The 27,577-nt window shown below is 46.1% G+C and overlaps 4 protein-coding genes across 9 annotated transcripts; 1 reads left to right on the top strand and 3 right to left on the bottom strand.

Annotated features, from left to right (window-relative positions):
• Positions 1-427: 427 nt before the first annotated feature.
• LOC121302968 (STAM-binding protein-like A) lies at positions 428-7,236 on the bottom strand. Of its 6 annotated transcripts, none has more exons than XM_041233330.1 (11): positions 7,151-7,236; positions 5,535-5,729; positions 5,192-5,427; positions 4,602-4,677; positions 4,304-4,399; positions 3,413-3,764; positions 3,111-3,235; positions 2,379-2,516; positions 1,755-1,867; positions 1,291-1,390; positions 428-785 (listed from the first exon to the last, which is right to left on the bottom strand). In XM_041233330.1, the coding sequence occupies exons 3-11, from the start codon at positions 5,392-5,394 to the stop codon at positions 729-731; spliced, it is 1,260 nt and encodes a 419-aa protein (XP_041089264.1). In that variant the 5' UTR covers positions 5,395-5,427; positions 5,535-5,729; positions 7,151-7,236; the 3' UTR covers positions 428-728. The 6 variants fall into 6 exon arrangements, with proteins under 6 accessions (XP_041089264.1, XP_041089266.1, XP_041089265.1 ...); XM_041233332.1 differs by having other exon boundaries at positions 5,201-5,427; XM_041233331.1 differs by lacking the exon at positions 7,151-7,236 and adding an exon at positions 5,928-6,557.
• A 2,456-nt stretch (positions 7,237-9,692) lies between these two features.
• Positions 9,693-14,367, bottom strand: LOC121303084 (RNA/RNP complex-1-interacting phosphatase-like). Its single transcript, XM_041233510.1, has 9 exons — positions 13,971-14,367; positions 13,664-13,739; positions 13,026-13,157; positions 12,225-12,348; positions 12,072-12,132; positions 11,839-11,885; positions 11,113-11,188; positions 10,455-10,598; positions 9,693-10,127 (listed from the first exon to the last, which is right to left on the bottom strand). Exons 1-9 carry the CDS (start codon positions 14,252-14,254, stop codon positions 9,836-9,838), a joined length of 1,236 nt encoding a protein of 411 aa, XP_041089444.1. The 5' UTR covers positions 14,255-14,367; the 3' UTR covers positions 9,693-9,835.
• A 1,150-nt stretch (positions 14,368-15,517) lies between these two features.
• Positions 15,518-18,855, top strand: LOC121303085 (caspase-7-like). The gene is made up of 4 exons (XM_041233511.1): positions 15,518-15,988; positions 17,372-17,535; positions 17,682-17,814; positions 18,137-18,855. The coding sequence occupies exons 1-4, from the start codon at positions 15,778-15,780 to the stop codon at positions 18,385-18,387; spliced, it is 759 nt and encodes a 252-aa protein (XP_041089445.1). The 5' UTR covers positions 15,518-15,777; the 3' UTR covers positions 18,388-18,855.
• Positions 18,856-22,049: 3,194 nt separating this feature from the next.
• Positions 22,050-24,124, bottom strand: LOC121303047 (trans-Golgi network integral membrane protein TGN38-like; the record flags this gene model as incomplete). Its single annotated transcript, XM_041233443.1, has 3 exons — positions 22,050-22,789; positions 23,353-23,436; positions 23,735-24,124. Coding segments are annotated over 3 exons (480 nt in total), but the record flags the coding sequence as incomplete, so codon positions are not given.
• Positions 24,125-27,577: the final 3,453 nt, after the last annotated feature.

The raw sequence follows: 27,577 nt of genomic DNA, 5'->3' as shown, positions 1-27,577 counted from the left end.
GAATTGTAGGATTGAGACAAAAAAAACAAAACAAAACATAATTTTGATCTTTTATTCAACATCACGTAATCAAACTGCAAAATGACGTTGTAAAAGTCGACCGGATGCTGTAATAGTAGCACACTGTTTCATGTTAGGTTTGAAAATGGTCAATATGTTGTGCGTTTTTCGTTAAGTATCTGGGAACGCTACAAAGCGGCAGCAGGTAATTCAGTATGTTAACATAACGTTATTCGGCAGGTTTCATTCGACTTTATGAAGCAGAATTTGCTAATTATATTTGGAGGGTGATGCAAAACTTTTGGCCAGAGCTGTAGAGTAAGCGTGTCTGGCAGAGACAGAGATTATAATGATAACTCTCTCAGCACCACAGAAACACCTTCCTAGGTTTCAGTGTCTTATACTCAGAAATAAATACAAACGGGCATATCAATATTGGCATTTGACAGTCGCTGACTGGAATGCAGTTTACTGCTAGAAGAGTCTACTGTTTAGTTGAAAGAGTAATGTATTCCAAATATGGGAATCCTGTCCTTTAGTCCAGACACAACATCATGAATTACACAAAGTGCTTTAAACTGGAGAAGGCATTCTATATAAAAAGATGACTGCTAATGTGAGGCTCTGTTACTGTAGGCTGCTGTCACAGGGTCTGCTCTTTGAAAAGCAGCTCCTTCAAGACCTCTCAGAAGATACTTGGCGATTTTCACAGGAAACAGAGGGGTGGCTCACCGCAGGTCCATCACCGTCACACTGCTGTCACTGATGGTGATGTGCCCACAAGACTGCAAGAAGACAAAGGAAACTCAGGCTGCCTCCGGCACGCATTGTGCCATCTGATTTGGATCGGATCATAAGCAGACACGACCCCCTTGCCCATCTTCAACCTCCTGGGTGCCCTATTTTATTACGGGCGGCCTCGTTTTCCCAGATTTTGGGTCCTCAAACCAAATGGGTTTGAGGCAATGGGTGTTCATTCTGTCATGTCACATGATAAATCAGGAAAACTAAATCATGCAAATTCACTTGTCCGGTCTCCTGATGGGCAGGTGAGCAGAAATGAATATGCATGAGGGTTGCCAAGTTTAAAAGTAGTTCTGCTTTAAAATGGTTTTAGGTAACTAATATTCATAAATCACAGTGACAGTGTCACACACACACACACACACAGCGACATACACACAGAGACACACAAGTACAGTGTCACATAGACAGCGACTGACACACACAGCGAGTGTCACAGACATAGAGACTGACACACACACAGAATAATGCAGTATTGGTGCTCACAGTGAAAAGTGGGGGCTCCTTGGGGTGCGGGTGAAAGCCCTTCTGTTTGCAGGATGAGATCTCCTCCATACCGTGCTCAGTCAGCTTGAAGTAACCAGTCCTGCAGCACAGACACACATGCAATAGATCAACCTCTACAGCCTGGTTATGTCTAGTAATGTAACAGTTTAAACACGTCACTGCTTTACAACTAATAAACATTTAGAAACTTATACAGTAGGATGCTTACAGTCTAAAAGATTGCATCTCATATTATAACACAAGGCGCCTCACACACAACCTTTTAACTATAATGTTGCAACCCAAAACAGGCATGCTAATGGGACAGTATTTTCTGATTGGTATCCCAATTGATTAATTGATTTCTAATGCATTCATGTCAAACGCATTTAACCCTAAAGTGTAAATGCTCAGGAAAGGTCCAGTTTTGTCCCGGGCTGCCGCTCCGCTGATGGGACACTCACTCGTTGAATTTGGGCGAAATGACGATGGCTATGGACTCCGGCAGCATCATCTGGTAGGAGCACTGTGTGTGCATGTCCACACTGGACAGGAAGGCTGTCTGTGTCGGGTGTGTCTGGGGAAGAAGAGAGACAAGACTGGGCTGGAACCAATAAGAGGGGAGGGCAGGAAAGCCCGGGGGTTAGGCTAAGCCTCCATCACGGAGGGCTTGTCAACCTGGGATGAGACACAGCTGCAAGTCCCTCTGAACTGAATCAAAAGCAGGGGTCTCCAAACACAGTCCTGGAGGGCCGTTCCACTCCAGACTAGTCCAGGGTCTGGATGGAGGTTTTATTGATTAAACAATTTAGAACAGGGCTGGAACACAGACCTGGAGTGGAAGGGTCACTGTTCGCCACCCCTGCATGAAACACTTTTTTTTTTTTTTTTTAAAAGGGATAATCCCAAAATAACCCCAGCGGTTCATTTAATCAAAGGTGATTCACCAGTGTTATAAAACACTCCAAAATCCATCTGTGGCTTATCAGGGCATTGGCTGAGTAATATCCACAGTTTTCAAGTGCTTTACATGCTGTTGTCCTGGGCGATTAAAGACGCTGCACACTGTGAATAACGAAGCTGCTCACGTGAATCCAGCCCAGAGTGATGAGGCTCAGCTCGTCCTGGATGATGAAGAGTTCCTCCTCGTTCTCCGTGTCGCAGGAATCCGGCCCGCCCCTCTGCTTCGGCACGATCACGTGGGTGAGCGTGAACTCGCTGCGCGTCTGAAACACGCACGCACACACAAAGCTATTAGACACGCCACAGAGCCGAGCTGAGAAAGCCGAAAGAACGAGAAACTTTTTCTTAACATCTGAAAGTGAGTGAAAAGTTAGTCCAGAGCTGTGCAGACAAAGTCAGCCACCGTGGCAATGCTCTGATAAACAGGGCTTTATTGCCATTAGAAACCCCCTTGTTGTGGGTCTCGTAGTCTGGCTGCAGCTAGACTACTAGGTTGGCCAGGGTGTCCTCAGCTCACCGTGCACCAGCGCCCCCTGTGGTCTGGCCAGGCGCCTGCGGACTTGCCTGTAAGCTGCCCAGGGCTGCGTTGTCCTCCGACACTGTAGCTCTGGGTGGCTGCATGGTGAGACTGCAGTGTGGAAAGAAGCGGGCGGCTGATGGCACACGCTTTGGAGGACAGCGTGTGTTCGTCTTCGCCGCTCCCGAGTCAGCGCAGGGGTGGTAGCGGTGACCTGAGCCTAAAAATAAAATGGACACGACTAAACTGGGGAGAAAATAATAAAAATAATAATTGGCGACGACTAAATTTATTTAAAAAAAAAAAAAAGGAAAGAGAGACAGCGAGGTTGCCGGCGCACCAGTTTTCCACAGAGAATGCCGCACGTCTCCACGGCTCGGGCAGTGTTGGCCTCAGCCAGCTTCAGGAACTTGCTGCACAGCTCCCGGGGAACCACCAGGGGCTGCAGCCCCTCCACCATCACACCTGCACAGAAACACAGCGTCACCACCACCAGCAAACCCCACAGGCAATTCACATGCTCCCCACAAACTCTGGGAAGCAACGTCCTAACTGAGCTGCCAAGCTGCTGAAGCCTGCCTGCTCTCGCTGGGCTTGTTACAATGCCATACCTAGAACACTACAGAATACAAAGTAACTCACTTCTCCCAGGGCTGACGAGCGAGCCCGGTTTGAGCGAGCGGTCGACGGAGGGCGTGGGTCCGGGAGGGTGTGCGGCTGCGGTGTTCGGAGGCCGGGTAGGGGTTGCAGAGGGGGGCAGTGGAGGGCCCTGTATTCCAGGGAGGAGGGGGGTCTCTGAGGGAGGGGCGCTGCTGAACTCTTGCTGGATCCTCAGCCTCTCCTTCTCCAGCTCCTGGCGGCGGATCATCTCCTCGAAGGCATTGAACTGCTCCTGCTCCTGCTGCCTGCGCCGCTGCTCCTCCACGCGCTGCCTCTCCGTCTCCAACTCCTTCTGACGGGACTGCTCTCGAGCCAGCTCGGCCATCTCTGCACTCTGAAACACACACGCACGTAGACACACGCTGATACAGTGTCTGCTAACAAAATGACTGTAAATCTCAGCCAGTATGTACTGCCAGCATTTCGTAGTTCAAAACTGCTTTATTTACATTGGAAACCCCCACCCCACGCGGACGCAAGCATCTTGAACTGACAGGAGAGAATGACGGTGATCAATGGGCACAGCTGCAGTCGCTTGAGGTGTTAATCCAAAATAAGTCAGTGTAACACAAAATCACCTTCAAAAAAATATATGATGACCGGTGGCAGTCAAGGGGTTAACATGGAAACGAACTGTGCCTGCTGTGGCTCGTACCCCGGTCCCAGTGCACTACCCTCAATGCCAGGGGTGGCCAACCCTGCTCCCGGAGAGCCGCTGGCTCTTCTGCGTCTCGTTCCTCTCGAGTTCTCACTTAATCGAAACCGTTATTTTCTTCAATCGGTCTTTAGAACAGCAGGAGCAGGACCCTGGCTCTCCAGGACCAGGGCTGGCCGCCCCTGCTCTGTGCGAAGCTCTCTCCCCCGCCCCGCTACCTTGCTCTGCAGGTACTCAGCGTGCTCCTTTACGTATCTCTTCAGCAGCTCTTTCTTCAGCGCCTCAGCCTGAGGGAACGCAATCTCTTTCAGCTTCTGTTTCACAAGATAAAAGTAAAAATCCAGTTTGATGCTTGTTTCTTTTGCAGTTACCGCTTGAATGCCTGCAGAGTCAGCGGGTTTATCTGGGGTTTAACGTTTGCAGGATATGCTTTTGGGGTAGTGTTGCACTTCCTCGCTCATGGAGGTCCTGACTTCTCTGCCACCAGCCAGCCGGTTCTCCTCATCAGCCTCCTACCTTCATGGTCTCCTTTTTTTCAGGAATGTTGGCGGTTTTGTAATCTCGATGTTTGGGAAGCTTTTCAATGAAGAGCCTATAACAAAACCAAATACATTTAAAAAAAAAAATGAAATAGTTACAGATTAAAACGCTTTGCATCACCCTCTATATAGAATGAACTGATTTTGCTGCACAAAGTCGAATGAAACCTGCTGAACAATGTTAACATATTGAATTGCACACCGCTTTGTAAAAGCGACTAATTGAAAAATGTGAAATTTCAGAATCTAACATGAAATACTGTATTATTATTATGGCTTCCGGTAGACTGTTGCGATTTTGTTTTCTAGATTCTTTGATTGCATGACGTTAAATATAAGATCTTAGCTATGTTTAGGGTGATGCAAAACCTTTGGCCACAGCTGCATTATATATTTATTTATTTCTGGGTGTGTAGTTTGGAATGACGCTATTGTTGTTTTGTTGAGTCTGGTTTGCTTCACTCTCTCTTTGTATTGGTGCTGCTCTGTTGATATGTTCCTGAGCTGGCCCTGCCTGGGGGCACACAGTGATTAAACCAAGCGGCACGGCTGCGCAGGGCTGCTCACGTGATGTACTTGTTGTACAGGATGAAGGCGTGCTCCGTGTTCCCCTCCTCCGTGTAGATGTTGGCCATGCGGATGATCTCCATGCCCGAGCGGAAGTATCTGCGCGGGGGCACGTCTTCATTCACTGGCACAGAGCTTCCCATCTCCGTGAGGGCTCGGACCCGCTCCTCCGGAGTCAGACTCACATCACTGTACTCCGGCATGGTGCTGCTCCCTCGCCCGTCGCCTGGCGCCACCTGAAACATCAATACGTTCAAACAAACGCTGACCACGCTCGCGGGCGTCACAGGCTCGCACACAAAACGAAATCTTGCAAACTCGTGTTTCTTTCAAAAAGACCTACTTTCTTAGCAGACGAAAATGTACAGAACGACTTTCTTAGCTGCAATCAGTGAGCCAGCACAGCCACGAGAGAGAATTCCCCTGCAGTCAGACAGACAGCTCTCCTCCCCTGTGTAGATGTATACACTCTCCTGTGCACAGTACAGACAGCAGCGCTGAAGGAGGGTCGCGGGGAAACTGGTCACAATCTCCTGCACTACAGAAAAAGGAAAACAATTAAACACCCACAGGCAGAAGGGTTTCACAACCGCAGGGAATCCCTTGTAGATAAACCACTTGTATTTAGATGCTATCCCTGGTAATCCCAGATATACACAGCCCCAGGAAATCCCTTGTATATTAAACACTTATTTTTAGATGCTATCCCTGGATTTACCTATACCTTCAGATATACCTGCGTCTGTAAAATGCTGTGGCACCCCAGCGGTGGCTTATCCCTGCAGGATTCGATGATAAACGTTTGTGAAAAACGAACCGCTGCTTCCTATGCTGTGGGTCAAACCACGGGACTCTCCCGTGTTAGAGAAAGTGAAGGGATAGCAGGAAGCAAGCAAGAGCAACATTTCATTTGAAAACAAACAACCTGTGCAATAGAAAAAAAAAAACACATTCCACAGACCACACAAAAAAACACAACAAAGAGAGAACGTATATGCTTTGATGGAACACCTCAATTAAATATTACATCGAGGCGTTGTGTCATGAAGTGTATAAAACTAATAATGACTATTTCAATAATTAACATTTTCAAGAGAGGAAAACGTGTATCAGGCAACTAGCGCCATCCAGCGGCCCTGACGTGTACTGTACTCCAGTACAAACGCACAGTTTACTTTCTCTGCATACAGTTATTTCTTAATGAGGGCTGGGCAATTTACACAATTTAAGTAACAAGTTATATAGAGTGTATACACTTGGATGGCTCCCCAGCATGACGATTTCAACACCCGGCTTTTAGACCTCTCGCTCCCGCACTGTTATAACTCCAGCCCCAGGCCCGACGAGAGCGACAGGCCTCGTTTTCTTCTTTACTTAATAATAATAATATATAATAATAATATAATAATAATAATAATTTAGATATTATTATAATATATTTACTTTGTGTCCTCAGTCAAGGAAACGCAAGACCTGGATCCCTGTGAAACGCTCTCATCCGTAAATAGCGTTAAACTGAGTTTTGACTCATACTAATTATATAATAATTAATAATAATAATATATTAATAATATATTATTGTTTGAATTCCGTTGTTAAATATTACAATAATGGCAATGCTGTTACGACAGATTGTAAAGAGAACAGACCAGTAAATAAATGAAGCAACAACTCTATGTTTTTAAATCCACCTGATTCTGACTCTCAATTACCCGACGATTTTTTGCTAAAACTGAAACACATAAATTATCAAAACACTCTGATATTTAAACTGCTTAAATGTTAGCACAGCAACGCTAGCGACTTACTTATATATATATTTATAATATATATAGATATATATTATATATCTATATATATATATATATAATATATAATATATATATACTAATAATTCTTGAAGATAACCCGCAGCATAAACCTCACTCTTCTTTATGAAATTCAACTTCATCGTCTTACCTGATTTACAGGTAATTAATATCCTGCAGGATCACCGATAAGACCGCTTGAGCTCTTACTGTCACAAACATTTACTTCCTGCTGCCGTCCCCCCGCCTTCTTTCTGACGCGTCACCGGCACAGCCCCTCCCCTCTCCGATCAGTCGAGGATGATGTCACTGTGACCAGGGTGGGGCGTGTGGGGTGTGGGGTGTGGGGTGTGGGGTGTGGGTGGTGATGGAAACCCGCCCAGGTATCATCCGTGGGTTCGGTTTTGAACGGGACTATCAATTATCAAGGTTCACAATTTAAATGCAGTATTATTTTGACCCGGTAGTGGAGTTCGTGTTTCTGCAAAAAACATTTTTACCCACAATAACTAATTTTTGTTTGTTTGTTTGTTTGTTTGTTTTAAATATAGTGTGAAATGTAACTTTAAATAATGAGTTAAGGATTGGGCCTGTTTTTATTATATTTTCCTGTGAGTGGGGCTTTTTTTTTCACATTAAAAGTGCTTATGTAAATGCAAATATGTTACAGAAAATGTGCATTAATCTGATGACCAAGGTTGCAAATAAACCAAAACTTCAAATAAGACAGCTAGGCTTTTTTTTTTGGTGATATTTATTAACAAAGGCCACACCCCAGACCCAATACACAGGCGTTACACCCCTCCCTAAATAAACCCAGAGCTATTCCACCCTAGCAGCTGTCCACACAAGAACCCGATCAAGCATCTCCTTAACAGTTATAAAGAGGTTCAGAATTAAACTCTTCACAGACCCAGCTCAGCACTGCAGACCTCTTGCTCCGCCCCTCCTGCTCTGCATTAACCTCAGCACGACCTTACTGGATCCTCAGCTGATGCGCTATCCTTGCACAACAACAACTCTGTCATTGCAGATATACATTGTAACCCTGTCCTGCCCTGCAACACCCCTACATCTCCTTGGGGTCCTGCCAAATAAATAAATATATAGCAATACTACTAATAACTAACCCTGACCCTACCTAATGTTATCTTAGCGAAGCCCAAAGCGAGCGCTAATCTGTGTCTATGAAACTAGCTGCGTCTCCTATGCCTTCTACACATCAAAGCCAGAACAGGAGTGTAAGGGGGAGGAACAGTCCCAGGAAGATCCCCCCCATCATGCAACAGACATGTGCACAGCAAAAGAAGACTTTTTTTTAAATGGCATCTGTGTGAACATACAGCAGGGGCCTGCAGCCCCTGGTCATGGAGAGCTGCAGGGTCAACCAGTTTGTTTCAGGTCGAGCTCTCAAGTTACTTAATTGATCTGATAACTGTCGTGATCACTCATGATTAATGGTTACAGCCTGGAACACAGTCTTTGATCCACGTTACTGTCACAGCTATAGCGAAACGCTTTGCATCGCACTATAGAATTAACTCATTTTTGCTTCACAAGAGTTACGCACAGCGCTTTGTAGTTTTCCATATACTTTTGGCTATAGCTGTATAGTGAAGCGTGTTTGTGAACACTCATGAATGTCACTTGTAGTCAGTGGCATGCGCTTCTATACAAAGCCAGAGAAAGCACTGTATACTCAGAAAGCAGCCTGCTCCCAGGTACAGCCCACACACCTATCTGCACGGTCATACAGTGTGTGATGATATCCAATCAAACAGAACAGCCCGGGATTGCCAGTCCAAGACCAGTTAAACTGACCCTCAAAAGGACTTCCAGCAAATTAAAACGAATGTTATCAACGACTTCTCACTCGGAAACCCACTGCTAAAGAAGATGCTATGAAACTGTACCTATCTACTGGAACTCATTAAAAGAATTTAAGAGAATTTAAGTAACTGCTTGATAAAACGTCCACCCCCCCGCAATGGTTTAATGCAGATTAAGTTTGAGCCATTCCAGAGATTTTGAATCAGACTGATTAAACTTGATTAACCCTGAGCGGTCCGTTTATTCAGCGCTTGTCAGGAGCGTCGGGTCCAGTTTATTTTCACACGCGCTGTTTAAAAATAGTTTGAATCACAAAAGGACACTCAGTACTGCATCTCCAGCCAAGCCGCACTCCTTGTTCGCTGTATTCTTCACATACGTCTTTATAGACGTGCATACTGATAAAACGAGTGATCAGGAGAGGATTTATCACCAAACTCCTCAATAATGCGATCCAAGTCGTTATTTTATTATTATAACATCTCCAAAAGCTCTGCAAATGTCCGTGATATTCTTTGAGCGCTGGATGCAGAAGCAGCTGTCTCCTTTGTAATGTGTCTGTGCAGGGGCTATCTATATAGTTCAGATACGTCTCTTTTTTCGGTTTCATTCGGCTCCTATCGGTCTCATTCGGCCATTGAAAGGTTTTCTCTGCTTTTTCCAGAGGAAATAAAAGACTAGAAACCTTGACGTCTTTTTGATGATGTCGGGCAGGGTCCAACATCGGACCGGAAAAGGAAAATTGTAACTTCGGACCTGGTCCGACGCAGGACCGCAAAAGGTTAAGCCAATGAACATTTAAGCTCACAGGAAAAACACGGGAGGGCTCAAACTGCTATGCAACTGGGTACCTTTTATTTTAACCCTTTATACAGGCACTTTGAGATGGGAAAAACAACAATTTAAAAAAAGTTTGCAACAGCAAAAACAACACGTCTGTCTGAGACTGCAAGCAGCACGTTGTAACAGCCAGCGAGTCTCTGAGCGACTTTGCACTTCGTTTTTCTCAAGTCCTGTCCCGCGGCTGCCCGCTCTGGGCTCTCCAGCGCCGTTTCTCGTGTCTCCTGCTCTGGTTGTCCCATCGGTTTTCAGGGGGCGGGGGGTAATGCCCGGCCCAGGATGGGTCCTGTCCGAAGTAGGGGTCGCAATCACTGCCTGCGTATCGGGGCAGCGGGGGGTATCTTGGCCGCAGGAGGTCCCGTGGCCCCTGGCGTGTCCTCCAGCTCTCGCTGGGTCTCGAGGGCCACCTCCCAGCACCATGAGGAGGGGGAGGGGGACAGAGAAAGGGAGGGGGCTGCCTGAAAAAGACAACGCAAAACTTAGAAAGAAGACCACTGCAAGTTGTACCAAGACTAAATTGCACCATTTCAGAACGTGATGCTTGGGTCAATACTGCAAGTGCATGCATGCATATATATATATATATATATATATCAGGATCCCAAACAAAAAATATGTACTATTTAATATTAGGCTTGTGTTAGGGACGGAACAGAAAAATATTTTAATATGTTGTGAAATATAATGCAATATTCAAAATTCATTTTACAACCTCCCCCTATTTTTGTGCTTGGCGTGACCCAACAGTAGCTTGAGTGATGTGACCTAATGGAAATGGTTCGTACTGGTAGGGAGGTTGGCAGGGTCCCGGGGGGAGACGCCTCCCAGTGTGGGGAGCAGCACCAGAGAAACGGGAGGAGTCCTCAGTCAGAACCGCCTGGCCACGGACAGGTTCCAGCTCACGCACTGACAAGCTAATCCCCTTGTTGCTGAAGAAAAAGACAGACAGAAAACATCGATTCAACCTCCTCATAGAAATACAGCATTTTAAAAACCTCTCTTTCAGGCCATTGGGAAAACGAAATCACATGCAATGCAGTATTTAATGCAGATTATCTGCACTAAGGTAACTGCAACAGCTCATCTGAGGATTGCTTTCCAGCAATCTGTACATAAACCTTGCATAAAACACACAGCAGATATAAATATCTTACAACGTAATGGGCTATATGCATATTGGGATTTGATAGCGCTGTTTCTAAATCTGACCCCACACAGACAGTCATAAACTCTCCGGCTGCTACAGATTTCTCATTTCCCGTCCCAACCTTCCTGTTCTTCCTGCACCAGAATGTTTTCTCTGAGATTAAGATGAACAGACTGATGCTGTGTGTTTGTGGACGTGTCATTTTTACCCTGGCACAGCAGGAACAACAACCCCTGTATTTACTGAGGGCAGACAAAAGGAAGTATTTTTGCAGCAGTAAATGCTCCCCCGCTTACCTCCTCTTGGGTCCGTTCTGCAGGTCTTCAATGTAGTTTTGCCTTTCTATGGAGTGGCCTCTGGACTTATTGAAAACTGAAGAGACAACAGGAGAAAAGGTTAAAAGATGGGCATAAAGACACACAGATACTCTTGTGTCAAAGCTGAACAGTCTGGGCTTGCTAAAATACTGCCAGGGATCTCTGTGCGTACAAAAGCTGAATGCGGGTCACGGATTTCTGCTAGCAGGTGCTGAGAAGCAGGTCAGGGGCAGTGGAAATGGACTGGGCTAATTCCCTGTTGCAGTTCAAGATATTGAAGAAACAGCTGCTTGGACTTTTTAAGACGTTGTAAAAGACTTCTCGAAACGTTTGGCATTGAATTAGTATTACTCAATTCAGTTCCACTTGAAGAAGCAGCTGCTCTCCAAACCTCTCAGCTCTTCTCAGTCTATAGACATATTTAGTTTTCCTGTTCACTTGATTTATCAAACTTTCTCTGCAGGGCTACTGTAGTTCCAGTAGGGAGTGGTGCCAGCAAAGTCTCGCTGTATCGCATGCAGGGCAAGGCTTGTCTGTCGACATTATAAATCCCAGACAGAACTTCACTAGCCTCAGGCTGAGGGAACATGAAGCCACTTTGTGGCTTGTGGTTTCAAGCCGCCGTTCCTGAAAAAGCAGCTTCGTGTTCCCTCAGCTTTAAACTTACAACAGGGACCTGGTCAATATTCCACACCACACACTCACGCTTTATCGCTACAGCAGGATCCATTCCAGCCACATCAATTAGGTACCTGCAAGAACAGAAGACAGTAACGGAGATGGAATCATGAACGTGGCACACACCTGTCGTGCAGAATCCATGTAGATTTTTAATGTTAAAACGAACAGGGGTCAGATTGAAGGAGGCAGCGGGCTGTATGAAGTGCACTCCTAGCGGTTTCACAGGCAGCGTTTTAAGCATAAAAAAAAAAAACTACCTGCAGATAAGATATCCGGTTCTGTTCAGTCCATGGGTGCAGTGCACTCCAATCAATTTGTCTGGAAGAACAGAACAAAAGCGGCAATCAGACACAGCTGCCCAACACACCCGGCGAGAGACGGCCATTCGGAAGGCAAGAAAGCCAGCTCACCATTGCCTTCGTTCTCCTGCAGGAATCTTCGGACAGCCTGCTTGAACTTCAGGATCGTGGCATCGCAAGGCACCTCGTGCCCTGCAGTGAAGATCTTTAAATAAAACAAGCTCTCCGGCAAGTCCTGACGAGACACACAGAGTACACATGAAATGCAAAATAACAAAGCCCAGCTCGCAAACGCCTCTCTCGCTGTGGTTTAGGGACGGAAAAAAACGTGGAAATGTTATCCTGGACAAATTAATCAAAAATAACGCAAGCTGACCACATGGGTCTCCAAAAAACCTGATGAAAACGTAGAAGGTGCACAAGGAACTGTGTGCTTGTTCAAACGGTTTCTTCATAATAAAACACATTTGAGAGTGACTCAAGCATCACGAGGAGGAAGCTGACAATTTGGATGAGCAGATCCAACCTGTTTCGTGCACCTCATTGCAAAAAAAGTTTGCAATACATATTTGGGGACACATACGTCCCTTGCACCTCGTTATTAATGAGTCACTTAGCAGATGCTTTTACCCAAAAGTGACTTCCAGAGACTAGGGAGTTAACTATGCATGAGGAGGAAACTGTCACTTCCCACAGGACCTCGTTTGTTTTACATCTCAGCCGAAGGACGGAGCACAAGGAGGTGAAGCGACTCGCTCAGGGTCACGCACACAGCTACTCAGCGGCTGAACTGGGATTTGAACATCCTGGTAACAAGCCCCTTTCTCTAACCACTGGACCTCACAGCCACCATGAAGGGTTGAGATGGAAACAGAAATGCCAGTGGGGTCTGGCAGCTGAAAGAGCTCTCACCTGGGGCTGGTAGTAGCGCGTGGTGAAGGTGAGGTCTATGATCAGCCCCAGCTCCTGGTTCTGCTCCCCCAGCTTCTGAACCAGATCCTGGGGACAGAAGCGCATCTCAGGGGGCAGGTGACGCTCAAACGCCTGGGGGGGGGGGGGGGGGGGCAGAGAGGAGTTAGACTGAAACAAACTGACCATTATTCTGATTAAGCTGCACAGTTAGCATTGACCGTTCCTATTCAATAAATTCAGACTAGAGAGAATCTTCAAATACGCGTTTGTGTGGAGAACGGTCTGGTCCCCAACAGGATACCTACTGACATGTCAGAGGTTTTGAAATTCGTGTCCTGCAGCTCCTCATCTGCAATTCCTGTACCTTCACCTGGCTCACAGCAGTCAAAATAATAACTACTGCCCTGCGTGCTTAAAACACAGTCAACACTTTGTCAAAGAAACCTTAACAGAAGAATTCACAACACTAGTGTTCTCTGAAACGAGCAGGCTTTCACATCGCTTCTGAGTCACTGGACGTTTGAGACCCGCTCCGTTCATCATTCTGAACGTACTTACTTTCTGGGTTTAAAACGCATAATTATAAAAGGGCATGCAGGCAAAAAATAATAATAAAAAGCGTGCAGGTCGCATCTCACCTGCCTCAAGGGAACTTTAAACGCAACGAAGCGCGTCCCAGGAATCCTCTTCCCAACCGCACTGTACTCGGTCCACCTGCGCAGCGACAATTTGAACACAGTCAGAGACGGATGAAAAGCGCACAGCTTTGTGACTCCGAAGAAAGCCGAGTTGCTGGTACAGAAATGAGCCGCAAACAACCGGGACTGCCGTATGCAATGTCACGATGCAATACAACCGGTGTTTATTAATGTATACAATTAAACATCGGGCCACACGACATTAAATTAACAAGCAACACGAAGAGCCATATCCAAGTTTACTAACCTGTCCGGCAAGTGATTTTTCTTGCTGTTTGTCATGGCTGGTGCCTGAGTGAAAAATCCTCTCTGAGATATTCTTCCACTGGCTTCACAAACTGCGCTTCGCCCGCTACCCCGCCCGTCTACCTTCAGCTGGCCGGGATTTGCTGATCTCAACCTCGGACACCCGGTTACTATCAGCCGCTGGCTCGGTCCGGCCCTGTCTCTAATACTCAAACCGGATCCATTTACATTAATTAGAGCTTTCAATGCCGAGCGTCCTTGCAGGATAGGACGGGGTTTCAGCATGTGCAAACAACGCGCAATTACACAAAACTGTTACATTATTACACTGCTTCGAACATCCGGCACAGTCCACCTCGACAGCAATAATATGACGTCGCCGTCGCGCAATGAAATGATTACATTGTTGCACCAGAGGTCGCTGTCGCGCAATGAAATGATTACATTGTTGCACCAGAGGTCGCTGTCGCGCAATGAAATGATTACATTGTTGCACCAGAGGTCGCTGTTGCGATGCAGCCAGGCGTGCGTCAGCCAGGTGCAGAACAGCATTACATCACCGCGCCCGCTGCTGATCGAGTCACAGCTCGGCCCTGTGCAGCGCCCAGTCCGCTCCCTTCATCGGAATTGCCTCGGTGACTGCATCCTGGGATTTCCACCACACCCGTGTTCGAATTCCCTATGCCCCTTCACTTCCACTTTACCTGGGCCGATCGAACCCTCCTATTAGGTTTCGGGTCTATTTGACCCGACTGTAGTTTCCAATCAGCTTAAACGCTATTTTTCCTTTTCATTTTCTGTATAATATTTTATGACTTTAACTAAGTTGGGGTCATGAATCTATGCACAGAAAACAGAACCTTTTTTTTTTAGAACAGGTCATGTGTACAAATAAGATGTTTGGGGTCACTGTGACCCGTGGCATTTATCTGTGTAGATTTGTGTGCAGGAATAAAACAATCTTCTTCAATTTGTAATTTTATTATTGTTATATTTGTATTAGTATCTCTGGAAACGGCCGCACCTGCCTGGAGATATTTACAAGCAAAAAAAACAAACAATATATATAATCTACAAGGCAGAGGCTAATTTTCTCTGTCAGTATTGCAACAGCATCTCACTGGTAAAGACACTCCAGAATGAGGAGCTCCCAGGCTGGCAGTCAAAGAAGTTTTATCACAGCTCCTGGACTAAAAGAGCAGAAAAGAGTCAAACCTTTGCCAATAAAAACAGTTAATCAATTTAAGGCTGTTTTAAATTAGTTTGAAATTGCATCGGGTCAATATGAACCCAAAACATAACAGATGTAGCTAAATTCTGAACATAGTAAGAGGATTAAGAAACGTTTGTTTTTAATTTACAAAGTGATTTCATTTAACGGCAATAGAACCCCATTCCTGAGGTAGAATTCTCACTTAAACATCTTAAAACAATTTTGTTTTTAAATTATTTGAAAAACAAATTGCAAATTTAGAGCAAAAACTGTTGTACTGCAGTCAATGAGAAATTAGACAGCATATCTGCATAGAAGTTTTGTTTTTTCTTTGATTTCTGGTTTGCTGAAAGAGTTAAACATTACACTTCATATAATTAAACAGAAGGAAACTCCACCCTGTACCAACAGTTCCCAGCATGATAACGCAATAGGTGACTTATGCAGGTGAATGGGGAGGAGCGGAAACATTGCATCTATCTAGTGATCCAACACTGTGCTGTCAGTCTACCTTGGAGACTGAATACCTACAGCTGCGACTCTGAAACACTACAGCAGCTGCATTAATTCCTGTCATCTTGTCTTGACTTCAGCTATGCCGGTTTTTGGCTCAAAAGCTCATCCCAGCAAGAACCAGGCTTTGCTGGTGTCGGTAATGGAGTTTTACCACGGGGTTCCCCTGGCGCCCAGGAGAGGGGTAAAGAAAGATACCAAACGGTTGCACAAGATCCTGTCCGGACTGGGCTTTCAAGTGACTATCCACAACGACCTGACAGCTGAGGAGATCCGCCACGTCTTCAAGACAGGTGAGGAGCCAGCCACAAGCCGCTGCAATAAAAACAACGCTGACTTTTCTTGTTATGTGCAATAAGGCCAGGAGTTTGATGTATAGCCCCTGTAGCATATACACGTTTTCCGTGGCGTTCACCATAGTTTGCCTTGTTTTTATCTATTGTACCTCTGGCCTTTACAGTGCTTACCTGGGCTCTCCCATGCTTTCACTGTGCTTTATTACACTGTGCTTTTGCTCTGGGAAACTGTTATAAGGTCAGTGGTAAGTGCATTCAGTTCAGAGCAGATTTACCAGGGGTCTGATTGTTCAAACTCCTGGCACCTAGTCGGTCCTTTCAATAGCAGACCCAAACAAGGGGAGCTCTGAAACCCAGGACTGAGTGCAGCAGGGCTAGCAGGAGATTCAAGTGTCTGTATGGTCAACTGCATGGTGAACAGGATGACTGCGTACCGACTCTGGGTGTGGATGCATGCTGAGAGCTGCATTCAATTCCAATAAAGAGTTCCTGTAAGGCAGTCAGAGATCGTGAGGAGAGTGTAGGTGTGACCTCTTACTGAGCATTTCCAAGGTAAATGCAATGGCCAGAGAGGTGTGGTAAAGCAAAGTACACTATTGTGGGGGGGGGGGGGGGGGGGGATACTGTGCAAATGTTTGAAGGGTAAACTGCCTGGCTGTATTGTTAGGAGATGTACTTGTTATCAGGTTTTGGACACTGTTTGCATGGATCAGTGTATTATAGTCTAATTTGGATGCCAAGCAGCAGACAGTGTGGTTCCATCCATTGATCTAGAGGCCCTGAATGCTTATCTGATACAGGGAGACAGCTGTATTTACTGGAAGCCACGCAGGCACGAGAAATCACCTGACGACTCGTCGTGCATGTAATCGGGTTTTCCTCTGATTGTGTAATCATCTGCTAGCCCTCATAAAGTAATCAACACCAGTTTCCATGGTTCCTGTCTGAGGGCTTTGTATCGGAACCCCAACTTCCAACAAAGCACTGCTCACTTCCCTGTTATAAAAGATAACAGGAAACGCTAAACTGGAACCTTCAGATTCAACAAACACCTGCAGTACAGAAATGGTCATTAATCATCAACAAAGTGAGAATACGGGGGGGGGGGGGGGGGATGTAAAACTGGTGCATTCGTATCTCAGAGCAACTGGAGAAACGGAAAACAAGACAGAACGTCAGTAGAACGCTGAAACACGACGTTTAAAAAAACAACCGTACTGCTGAACCTCGTCTTCGTTAATATCAGCATCGCAGGGGTATCCCTGTATTATAAAAAATAACAGATGGGCCTCTTCAGAGAGTTACAGGAAAACAATTCCGTAATGACTGGACAGTGGACAACAGTGTTGTTGAGCTCTTGTTTTGTTTTGTTCCCTACAGCAAGTTTGGAGATGGGTGGGACCTGCTTCGTGGGGGTCCTGTCCAGCCATGGAGAGGAGGGGCTGGTTTTCGGGGCGGACGGGAATGCAGTCAGGCTGGCAGAGATCTTCAGCTGGTTCGGGGATCCCGGGACAGCAGGGGTGACGAAGCTCTTTTTTGTTCAGGTTGGTGGTAGCTTTGGGATACCATCCTGTTTTAGCTGCAGCTCTGGATAAAAGTTTTGCGCTTATGTTGACCTGTGTCTTGGAACCGGCTTGTCCGAACTCTCGGTGGTTTGAGATTCCTGCTTGACAGTGCGTGTTGTCTGCAGGCCTGTCGTGGGAACGAGCTGGACAGTGGCGTGGAGCTGGAGGCAGACGGCGTGTCGGTCAGTGAAGGGGACAGCTTCTCTCCCTGCCTCTCCATTCCCATTAACTCTGCAGCCATGTTCGCCACTGCCCCAGGTAGGCATGTTCACTGCTCCGACGCTACAGCAACCAGCACTGAGGATATTTACATGGTTTGAAACGCCTTTGTGCTGAATGTGTGAATCTTCTGTTCAGTGACTAGACAGGCTTGCACTGTAATGCACGGTCCAGAGTACATAATACCCCTTCGTTTTATATACATTTCACCATTTATTTGTGTTTATGAAAACAGGAATCGTTTCCCAGTTTAGCCTCCCGTCCAAGGGATTGTTTGTTGTCCTAGCGCCCCACCCACGCCAGGGGTACCCCTGGTTTGTAATCCATAGGATGCACGGTAACCCTGTTTCTGTGTTTTCAGGCTACGCTGCTTTCTTGCACCCTCTGGGTTCAGTCTTCCTCCAAACTCTGTGCGACCTCCTGGAGGAAGAAGGGGGTCGGAGCTTAGAGGTCACTCAGCTCATGACCCGCCTCAACTACCGGGTCGCGCACAACTTCGAGGCGAAGGGGCGGGACTTGGGAGGGAAGAAGGAGATGCCTTGCTTCGTCACGCGGCTCACGCGACAGGTCTTCCCATTCGCCGACAGACTCAAGGAGCCCCTCCCACTATAGGGGAGGAGACAGTGAAACCACACCCCCCAGGCACAGGGCTGTGCCTCTCATTAAGGAATGTGCAATATCAAACAAGGGTTACAAGTAAAAGACTGATACAACAGGAAATATAATAGCTATACAGTGACATTCAACATGGTATAATTATACAGGCAGTGGCTGAAGGGGCTGTGTGTGACAGTTCTTTGCTGGTTTTGTCCACTCACAAACAGAGGGAATGGGTATATTGCCCTTTAAGAAAGATGTGGGCTAGGATGTATACTACACATTGAAAGTATACATGTTTTTTTTTTTTCAAACACGTATGTTTTAAAGTGGTCGCCTTCATTTCCTGTGGTTTTGTTTTCATATTGATGTGTTTTGTGGCTGATCATGTAGGTGCCGAAGAGCTGTGAGCGGACGTTATCGTATTAAATTGTGATTTCGTATTTTTTTTGTAAAAAATAAAAAAAAAAACATATTTAAGTATATTGACACCAGCTGTCATTATTTAATCGTTTAATCAGGTATGAATAATGCAGATACGGCACAGAGATTAACGTCTGCACAACTGAATGCGATTTGAACCATTCTTGGTGAAAGAAATCATAAAGAAACACTAGCGTTGATGTTATGCAACTGGTAACTATGTTCAGATCCTTGAGTCCTTTAAAGTAATCTGACAAGTTGTTCACTAAACACCGACTTTACTTCAAAGCATGGCGATAAGAAATAGTTTGATCAGCAGTGACAAAATGCAGCCAGCGAAAGCTCAGAAGAATCTAATGAAACTGGTATAAAATCATACCCAGCGCTTTCCCGAGGTGGGCTTTGAATCACAGTATCTCCGCCCCTCTCAATCACAGCTCAGCTGCTCAGAAACGCAACTCCTGCATTGAAAGCGGCCGAACCTGTTGCCGCAGACCTACGATTGCCACATAAGGGGCTTCCCATGCTTGCGCCCCCCGCCCGTCGATAAATATGAGAGTTTCTTTGTGACTAATCATAGGCATTATTGGGGTTCCACATTAAGGGCTGATGTAAGGTCCTTCCTCAATCAAGATTTTTTTTTTTTATGTATTTGATTATGTGTCCTGTGTTGAGAGTGCTAGCTTTGCGTAACTGTATCCTTGTAGTCAATGCTACAGAGCGGCGCTGGTCATTTTAGGGTCGATCGCAGATTAAAATACAAGAGTCGCTCAACAGACAGGGAGCCTCATTTAACCCCTTAAATTCACAAGGAGCAGACACATGTCCCGCAAATAAACACGCCAGCTGTCTTATTGTTTGCAACGAGCTGCATGAAACCGGGTTTAAAACGTACTGGCGGGATGGCTGTGCCCGTCCGACCAGTCAGTTTCCTCCTCGAAACTGCAACACTGATGCACGTGGGTGGGTCTGTTTCCAGTCTGCTTGCATTCCTGGCAAATTGCCAGTTTCACTTCCGTTCACACTCGGGCTGATTGACAGGATGTATCCTACGCACGGAATTCTGACATTACACAGAAAAAAAATTCCATTTGCATTCCATTATACAGTAAGCACTCAGATAGCCCTTACCCACTCGAGACTCCGAAACCCAGCTCTTCGTCACACCTAGCGTTTAATATATATATATATATATAATGCCAAATCAGTCTGTCTTTACTGTGCAGTTACACAGGGCTTCCTCCAGTTTCACACGACGAAAATGCAGCCAAAACAAAGCAAACAAGACCAGCTGGGGTAATGCAACAGTTAATCATTAAACAGGTTTTGACACTGTGATGCATTTTATTGATCTGTGATCTTTTGTTGCTTTTTTTTTCAATTGCAAGTGAACTGTGACATTAGGGCCTTATCAGGCACCATATTCTGCAATTTGGAATACTGACTGGATGCTGTTTTAATGCTGGAAACTGGTGTTTTTGCTAAATTGCATTACCTCTTATGCGGTTCTGCGCATGGGTAACATTTTGATTTCATTTTGCTGTTGGGTTGTTAACTGGGAATTTTACACACTGCTGCAATACGCACCGGGTTTAAAAGCATGTCCTGTATTACAATCCGCGTGTCCACAGTCGTCTCTTTTGGCAAGTGATATTTTCAGAATCCTATCGCTTTGAATTCAAATACTTCTTCTGCTGACTATATAGCACTGTACCAACAAAACAAACATGTCTACAGTAGATCAAATGGAAGCTTATTATTTTAAAACACAGTCCTTTCAGATGTGTCTTTTTTTCAGGGACCACAAAAAGATAGAAGGGGTTGGAACGTGCGAAAATGAAATAATCAGATATGTGTCACACACGTTTAATCGACACTTTTTACAAGGTCGGATGTGCGACTGCTGAGAGTAATCTACTATTATCCCGCATACACATCAGTGGAGCACAGAATTACCAGCCACGGCAATGCAACGCATTGGGAGCAGGTACTGCACCGTGCAGCCGTCCTGTCTGTCTGCTGATGGGCCAGAGCACTTCGCACCACTGCACTGCCATTGAACAAGTGTTAAACTCCATATGCAGTATGCCAAGCAACGAAAAGACATCAGTGCATCCCTCTCCGCTATATCCCGGCCACAGGGGGCAGCAACAAGATTATTATTTTTTTTGTTAACATCTTTGCCTGATTTGCTATCATTGGTGAGTCCAACCCAACCCCCTCCTCATTGTCAATGGCTTCTGGAGCAATGCAGCTCTTATCAGACCAGTTCTATCACCGCGCTTATCAAGCAAGGCTGGACTTTGCTCAAAGGTTATACGAGACACAGGAAACAGTGTTTTTTGCAGTTGATGTTTGGGATAAGGAGCTCTCTATATTTTAAAAGCACAGTCACTGCCGAGTCAAAGCAAAAGTCTTTTGCACTTCTCGTTATTCTCGTTGCTCATCTGCTGCCTCCGGTGTCCCTTTTGGGAATTGCAGTATATTAAAAGCCTTTAATTTGTGCTACCACCACAGGCCACAGAGGGCGCTATAGATCTCTTGAAAGAAAAAAAAAACAACAATGAAAGTGGCATCCACATTCTAGAAACAGAAAGAGTGTTTTGGGGTCCTCAGTAGCTCCCCTAGTTAAAGCAACGCTGTTTGGAGTGCAGAGATGTTCAGTCTGAGGCAGGGGATGCGTACGCTCTGTGTGACTGTATTTTTTTCTTCTGCATCACAGTAATGCACAGCCTTGTGCTCGCTGCAACATTCCTGAAGCAAGACCGAAAGCTCTCCAAGGTTAACGACTCTTTTTGACCGGAGTGGTTTCAAAACTTCTTTGTGGAATCCCGTCAAGTTTCCAGACCCTGCAGGACACGCCCCTCAGAACACACCAGAAACACGTACTGCACGACATGGAACACTCTGCAAACAAACAGGACTGCCAAGCACACGGGCACCCCGTGATCGCCGCTGCCCCAGCCACAGCACTATACGACGAACTTCCTTCCTGTGCTCATGTAACATGAGAGCTTTAAAAAAAACAAACGGGAAGGTTGATTGAGTTCCACGTTTAGACAGGCAATACCAAGGGGACGGCTGTATCTATGTTTATATATCATTTGAATTTTATTGAATTCACCCACAAGTGCAACTTAATGGCAGCTGAAGAGCCACACAGAATATCTTCTTTTATTTCCCAGTGATTTAGGAGAAGCCTTCGGTCCGCAAACAAGCTCAGTGTAACTGCGCTGTCTCTTCACATTGCTTCAGGGGTGACTATGGCTGTCAGAAAGCCACTCTCCTACCTAGAAGACCAAAGACCCACCTTTCCTTTACAAAAACGTACACAACATCAAGCTTCGCTAGTCATCACAAAACAGCTACACTGCTAGCATTTCTGCACAATTTAGTACACATGACAGATTTAGCCAACAGTACATCCCCTCATCTTAGCCACACTGCTCACCTCCCAGTCCCTCAGCTCTAACCAACAGAGCACACTGCTTCTCTCTCAGTCTCTCAGCTCTACCCATCACACTGTCTCAAGCACTCCCTAAACTCAACCACATGTACACATAAAACACAAGGAAGCACCATGCTGTCAGCAAGAGAACAGACCGAACTGCTACAGATGCCCCTGTGGCACTAACAATCCCACGCCTACAGCACTGGCGTCCGCATGTCAGAAGCAAGCTGGCTGGGGAGCGCGCTGCACATATACAGCATCATATAAACCATCATCATTATTAAAAATAAAACAAAGCCATTCTTTTTTCGTTTTTTTTTCCCCCCCATATTAAAAAGGTTACCTTTTTTTCTTTACCAAAAAAAATTGAATTAAATTAGATTTAAAAAAAAAAAAAAAAAAAAAAAAGGAAAAACTGAAGTTAAAGTTCAATGTTTTTAGCTGTAAAAATAAAAATAAAACGTTCGTCCTTCACGCGTTCGTTCTGCCAGTCGTTTACAGATTCGCCTTGCTTCTGCATTCTGCTGCACAGGCACCTCACAGCTGAAAGAAAGGAGAAGAAATAAATCTCAGTTTTTTATTTCAACCGTATTCCAATCTTGTTTTTAGACTCTTTCAACTGTCCCATTTCTACAAACTTTGTTTTTTTTTTTTTTCTCATTTTCCAATTAAAATCACATTTTTTTTGCTTTTTGTTTTAACTTCTGTTTGATCAAATTCTGTATTTTAATTGAACGGTTTAACGGTTCGTTTGTTTGGTGTATGTCTTTTAAAATGTGACCATCTATGACTGCACAGGGTTAAAGAAATCTCTCAGTTTGCAAGCCATGCTTTCAGAGAGGGTTGCACTGCCCGGGTCACCTGGAGGGTGAAATGCTCACCGCTTCTTCAACAGGTTTTTTTTTTTTCCCCCTGGTCAGGAAGTGAAGCAGCCGCAGACTTCCAGGAAGGCAGGGCAAGCAAACCGAGAAATTTCTTCAGCCTAGAAAAGGCTTTTCTTTCGATGCCTCGGAATGAAATTGGATGCAGCAGGCTTCTAGAAACACCCGATTCTAAGACGTGTGCGAGTGTGTGTGTGTGCAGGTCAGTAAGTGGTTCTGTCTTACCTTCTGATCCAGTCTCTGGTAGTCTGAGGATTTGGGCCGACGGGCACCCTGTGACCTTCGACCCTCCAGGACGTAGGCGATGATCTGGGGGAACATGACGAAACAAGCCGCTGTTAACCGTCATGTAGCATCTCCAGCACAGAGTAACAGGAGCGAATACCGACTCGCCCTTACAACTAAACACTAAGTGATCACCTGGGCTGATAAAGGATAGAAAAGACACATCTTGAGGTGTGCCAAGAAATCAAGCACACAGCTGTATGCACTCTTGAAAATCACTTTAAAACCTTGAAACAAACTGAATTCCTCTCTGAAACACCTTTGCGAGGTGGGGGGCATGTGAAGAGAGAGGGAGGGGCTTGATATGCAACAGAGGCCTTACCTTTCTCTTGTTGTGGTAGCCAATGTAGAGCACCGCCACCAGCACTGCAGCCGTCACCAGGTACGCAAAGAAGTGGCTGCTCTCTGTGTCATCGCTGGGGGCCATGGGACCCAATCCGGGGGCGGGCTTCTCTCCCTCGGGGGCGGGCTTCTCTTCCCCGGGGGCGGGCTTCTCTCCCTCGGGGGCGGGCTTCTCTCCCCCGGGGGCGGGCTTCTCTCCCCCGGGGGCGGGCTTCTCTCCCCCGGGGGCGGGCTTCTCTCCCCCGGGGGCGGGCTTCTCTCCCCCGGGGGCGGGCTTCTCTCCCCCGGGGCCGGGCTTCTCTCCCCCGGGGGCGGGCTTCTCTCCCCCGGGGCCGGGCTTCTCTCCCCCGGGGCCGGGCTTCTCTCCCCCGGGGCCGGGCTTCTCTCCCCCGGGGCCGGGCTTCTCTCCCCCGGGGCCGGGCTTCTCTCCCCCGGGGGCGGGCTTCTCTCCCCCGGGGGCGGGCTTCTCTCCCCCGGGGCCGGGCTTCTCTCCCCCGGGGGCTTCTCTCCCCCGGGGCCGGGCTTCTCTCCCCCGGGGGCGGGCTTCTCTCCCCCGGGGGCGGGCTTCTCTCCCCCGGGGGCGGGCTTCTCTCCCCCGGGGGCGGGCTCATTTGGTTTCTGAGTTCCACTTTTCAATAATGCTGTGGATGCATTATTTTGTGCTACACCTGGCAGAGGGGGGGAAAAAAAAAAAAAAAAAAGGCATGCTACTTTCCGTTCCTTAAAATGTTGGCTTCCCTGGGGCCCGAGACCACCGCAATATTAGCTGGCCGTATTTCTTAACCTGGTTTCATGATTTATAACACAGCTAGCGTTCCTGCAGCTGAACGCTAATGAGGAAGGTGATGCAAAAGACTGCGACCCTCCTGCACTGACTGCACACAGACAGGTGCCTCCCCACAGACCGGCCCTCACGCGAGTGACAAACAATGAAACCAAGTTCCTTCAAACTGAATAAGGGTCTCTCTGGATCGAAACACGCTGGTGTGACAGAAGGACCTCTCTCCCTCCACTCCAATACTCTTTGCAAAACAAAGTTCAAGTTTCGGTATAACTACAGCTCCGGCCAAAAGTCTGCATCACCTAGAATTATGAGACTTTAAAAAAAAAAAAAATACCCTTCTATAGTTTGGGAAGCTTTTTCAGTTTATAATCCAAAGTTACAAAACGTGACTTTAGCCTTTCCCCAGCTGTGTATATGCAGTCAATCACCCTGGTGTAATCTGTGCAGTTTCCTTATTACTGATATTCTTAGATTTTATTGAGATGCATTCATATTATTGTGTATTTTGTTTTTTTTAGTTAATCGGGCTATGGTGCTAATTTAAAAACTGTCCCAGCTATTGTTTACACTCGACCAGGCTGCGTGTGACTTGAATCTCCCGGCTCTGTCAGAAATTTGAACTGGTTCAAATTAAAACGCATCGTGTTTACGAGTCACAAACAGCAGCCATAGACAGCTGTGGCGGATTACGCATCCGGCCACTTTGTTGTATATTTTCCGCATTCAAAGGTGCTTCGTCGTTACACCATTTCATAGAGTACAGTGTGCCACACATAAGCAATAGAGACACGCAGAAATTAGATACTGTAGCGAAGAACTATACATAAAGGTAGACGTTGTCTAATAGAGGTCTCCTGGAGCCAGGTTTCAAGCCGCTGTCCCTGGGAAAGTGGGGTCGTGCCTCCAAGGCTTCGCTCATCTAGTTTTGAACAGATATATGTGTTTACTGCTTATTTGCTGGTTTTAACCGACAAGCAATGGCTGTCCCTCAAGGAAGCGGCGACAGTGTGCGTGGTAAGTAACGCCTTTAACCCTAAAGGCAGCTGCACCTGTGTTTGAGTTTCACCGACAGGAATTTACATACGCAATTAACTACTGTCACCTGCTGAACAGGGACGACAATAATAATAATAATAATTATAATAATAATAATAATAGTAACACAAATACATCACCTGCGATAAGAGAACGCGTTGCCATTAAAGATTAAAACACACATTTAAAACTTAGTAATATTAAATACCTTTACGCAACGACATGACGAATCGCTACTGACAGGCTGCAAAATACATTCCTCTGAGCAAATCGGGGTTGTGTTTTTTTTTTGTTTGCAACCCTCCCAGACTAAGCCTGTGGACGATGCAATACTCACCCTGCGCACACCACAGCCCCACGGCGGCGATTAGGAAGACTGTCCCATGCATTTTATATGGCGTGATGTGCATGCTCGGCGCTCCTGCCTGGGTCTGCACTGAGAGAGCAGCGCTGGCGTCAATCACACACACAGCCCCCGGGTCTGAGCGAAACCCCGCACCGGACTCTGGAGTCGGCGTGGAACCGTGCAGGGTGTTATTGTATCGGGTATTGTGACGAGGCCTATAGTGTGAAAGTTGTATTCGTGTAGCTCGGTGTGTTTTTCTATAGCCAGTATTATAATTCTCTCAAACGCAGGCACAGCTGATACTTTTATATTGATTTCACTGCTGTATGTTCCGCGGCTCTGGAGCTGCTCGGATGCGCCTGCACTAGTGTAGTCTACCCTTCTAGGGGTGATGCTGAGGCGCATGTTCGTCTCATAGGGTCCATTGCAATCAAATAACACCAAGTGTCGCGCGTTAGGGAATGATTGCTGATCACAATCCGGAATCCGGTCCCGCTTTTTTGTACAAACCGGGAGCAGCCCTCTTTCTAAGGGCTCTGAGAGAGAGGGATGCCTTCTTTGATACACGAATGAATGCGCTCTCCTGCCCCCTCTAGTGGCTACAGGCATGGAAATGTAAATTAGTGCCAGCAGGGGGCAGACTAGCGCCAGGAATATAAAACCAGACCATAGTTCATACCAGTGTGACAATGCACGTAGGTACTGTGTGCTACCGTCAGTAAAAGAGTTACCGGTATTATATCTATCTATCTATCTATCTATCTATCTATCTATCTATCTATATATATATATATATATATATATATATATATATATATATATATATATATATATATATATATATATATAATCACTAGATGTGATCGAAAAATGACAAACTGTTTAGAGCAGGCGCAGTGACTAGATAGATAGATAGATAGATAGATAGATAGATAGATAGATAGATAGAAGGGTGTGTGTTATTACTGACCAGGAGGGGGCCAGTCTGTGTATACGACACTGTGTACGACTCAGGGGCAGAGTTCCAGCTGTATGACCTATTTAAGTGTGATATTTAAAGTGAGTGTGTGTGGGGGGGGGGGTTGGTGTTGTTTTTGGCTCCCCCCTTCTCACACCCTGAGAGATCACTCCCTGGGTTTAGTGTAGCTCTTCATTATAACTTCAAACAGTGTCGGGTAGTTAAAATTTCAGAGGTGTCCCACTGCAGGCTGCAGAGAGAGAGGAGAGGGGGGGGGGGGGGGGGGGGGGGGGGCCGAGAGAGAAATTAGGACAAAAAATAATAATTTTACCTACATCTAACTGAACTGTGTCATTGCCGAAGCATGACATGTATACAGCCCAGAAAGATTCCTATGACTCAGAGGAGAATACTTCCAGAGTTATTGTTATCAAAGCTGAAACCGGTCAGTCTCTGCTAATGTCTACCTTGAAATAAAGAAGAAAAAAGGATTTGAAATAGTGCGTGAGATGAACCTTTAATATAACTGTCACAGGGTTTGCCTGCAGGAAATAGCCTCTTTGTTTTGCCAGATCCTTAATTCCTCCACGCGTGTGAAATTGAGTGCAGGTCCTTGTGATCTGAATGCGTGTTTTATTGTGTGATCTCATTAAACAGGGTCGTTTTTTTTTAAAAACATTCACCAAACCTTCCACACACT

The sequence above is a fragment of the Polyodon spathula genome, chromosome 31 (genome assembly GCF_017654505.1).
Source record: "Polyodon spathula isolate WHYD16114869_AA chromosome 31, ASM1765450v1, whole genome shotgun sequence".
Classification (NCBI taxonomy): Eukaryota; Metazoa; Chordata; class Actinopteri; order Acipenseriformes; family Polyodontidae; genus Polyodon; species Polyodon spathula.
This window is presented reverse-complemented; position numbering and strand designations above follow the sequence as displayed.

Bases quoted from the DNA above. Each gene is read 5' to 3' on its own strand.
- LOC121302968 (XM_041233330.1), bottom strand. From the start codon at position 5,394: ATGCCGGAGTACAGTGATGTGAGTCTGACTCCGGAGGAGCGGGTCCGA. The intron at 3,236-3,412 runs GTGAGTTACTTT...GTTTCTGTGCAG, and splicing joins GCTCGTCAGCCCTGGGAGAA to GTGTGATGGTGGAGGGGCTG. The intron at 786-1,290 runs GTGAGCACCAAT...GTCTTCTTGCAG, and splicing joins AGGAGCCCCCACTTTTCACT to TCTTGTGGGCACATCACCAT.
- LOC121303084 (XM_041233510.1), bottom strand. From the start codon at position 14,254: ATGCTGAAACCCCGTCCTATCCTGCAAGGACGCTCGGCATTGAAAGCT. The intron at 12,349-13,025 runs GTGAGAGCTCTT...GTGTCTCGTCAG, and splicing joins CGCGCTACTACCAGCCCCAG to GACTTGCCGGAGAGCTTGTT. The intron at 11,886-12,071 runs GTAGTTTTTTTT...CTGTTCTTGCAG, and splicing joins ACCGGATATCTTATCTGCAG to GTACCTAATTGATGTGGCTG.
- LOC121303085 (XM_041233511.1), top strand. From the start codon at position 15,778: ATGCCGGTTTTTGGCTCAAAAGCTCATCCCAGCAAGAACCAGGCTTTG. The intron at 15,989-17,371 runs GTGAGGAGCCAG...TGTTCCCTACAG, and splicing joins CCGCCACGTCTTCAAGACAG to CAAGTTTGGAGATGGGTGGG. The intron at 17,815-18,136 runs GTAGGCATGTTC...CTGTGTTTTCAG, and splicing joins CATGTTCGCCACTGCCCCAG to GCTACGCTGCTTTCTTGCAC.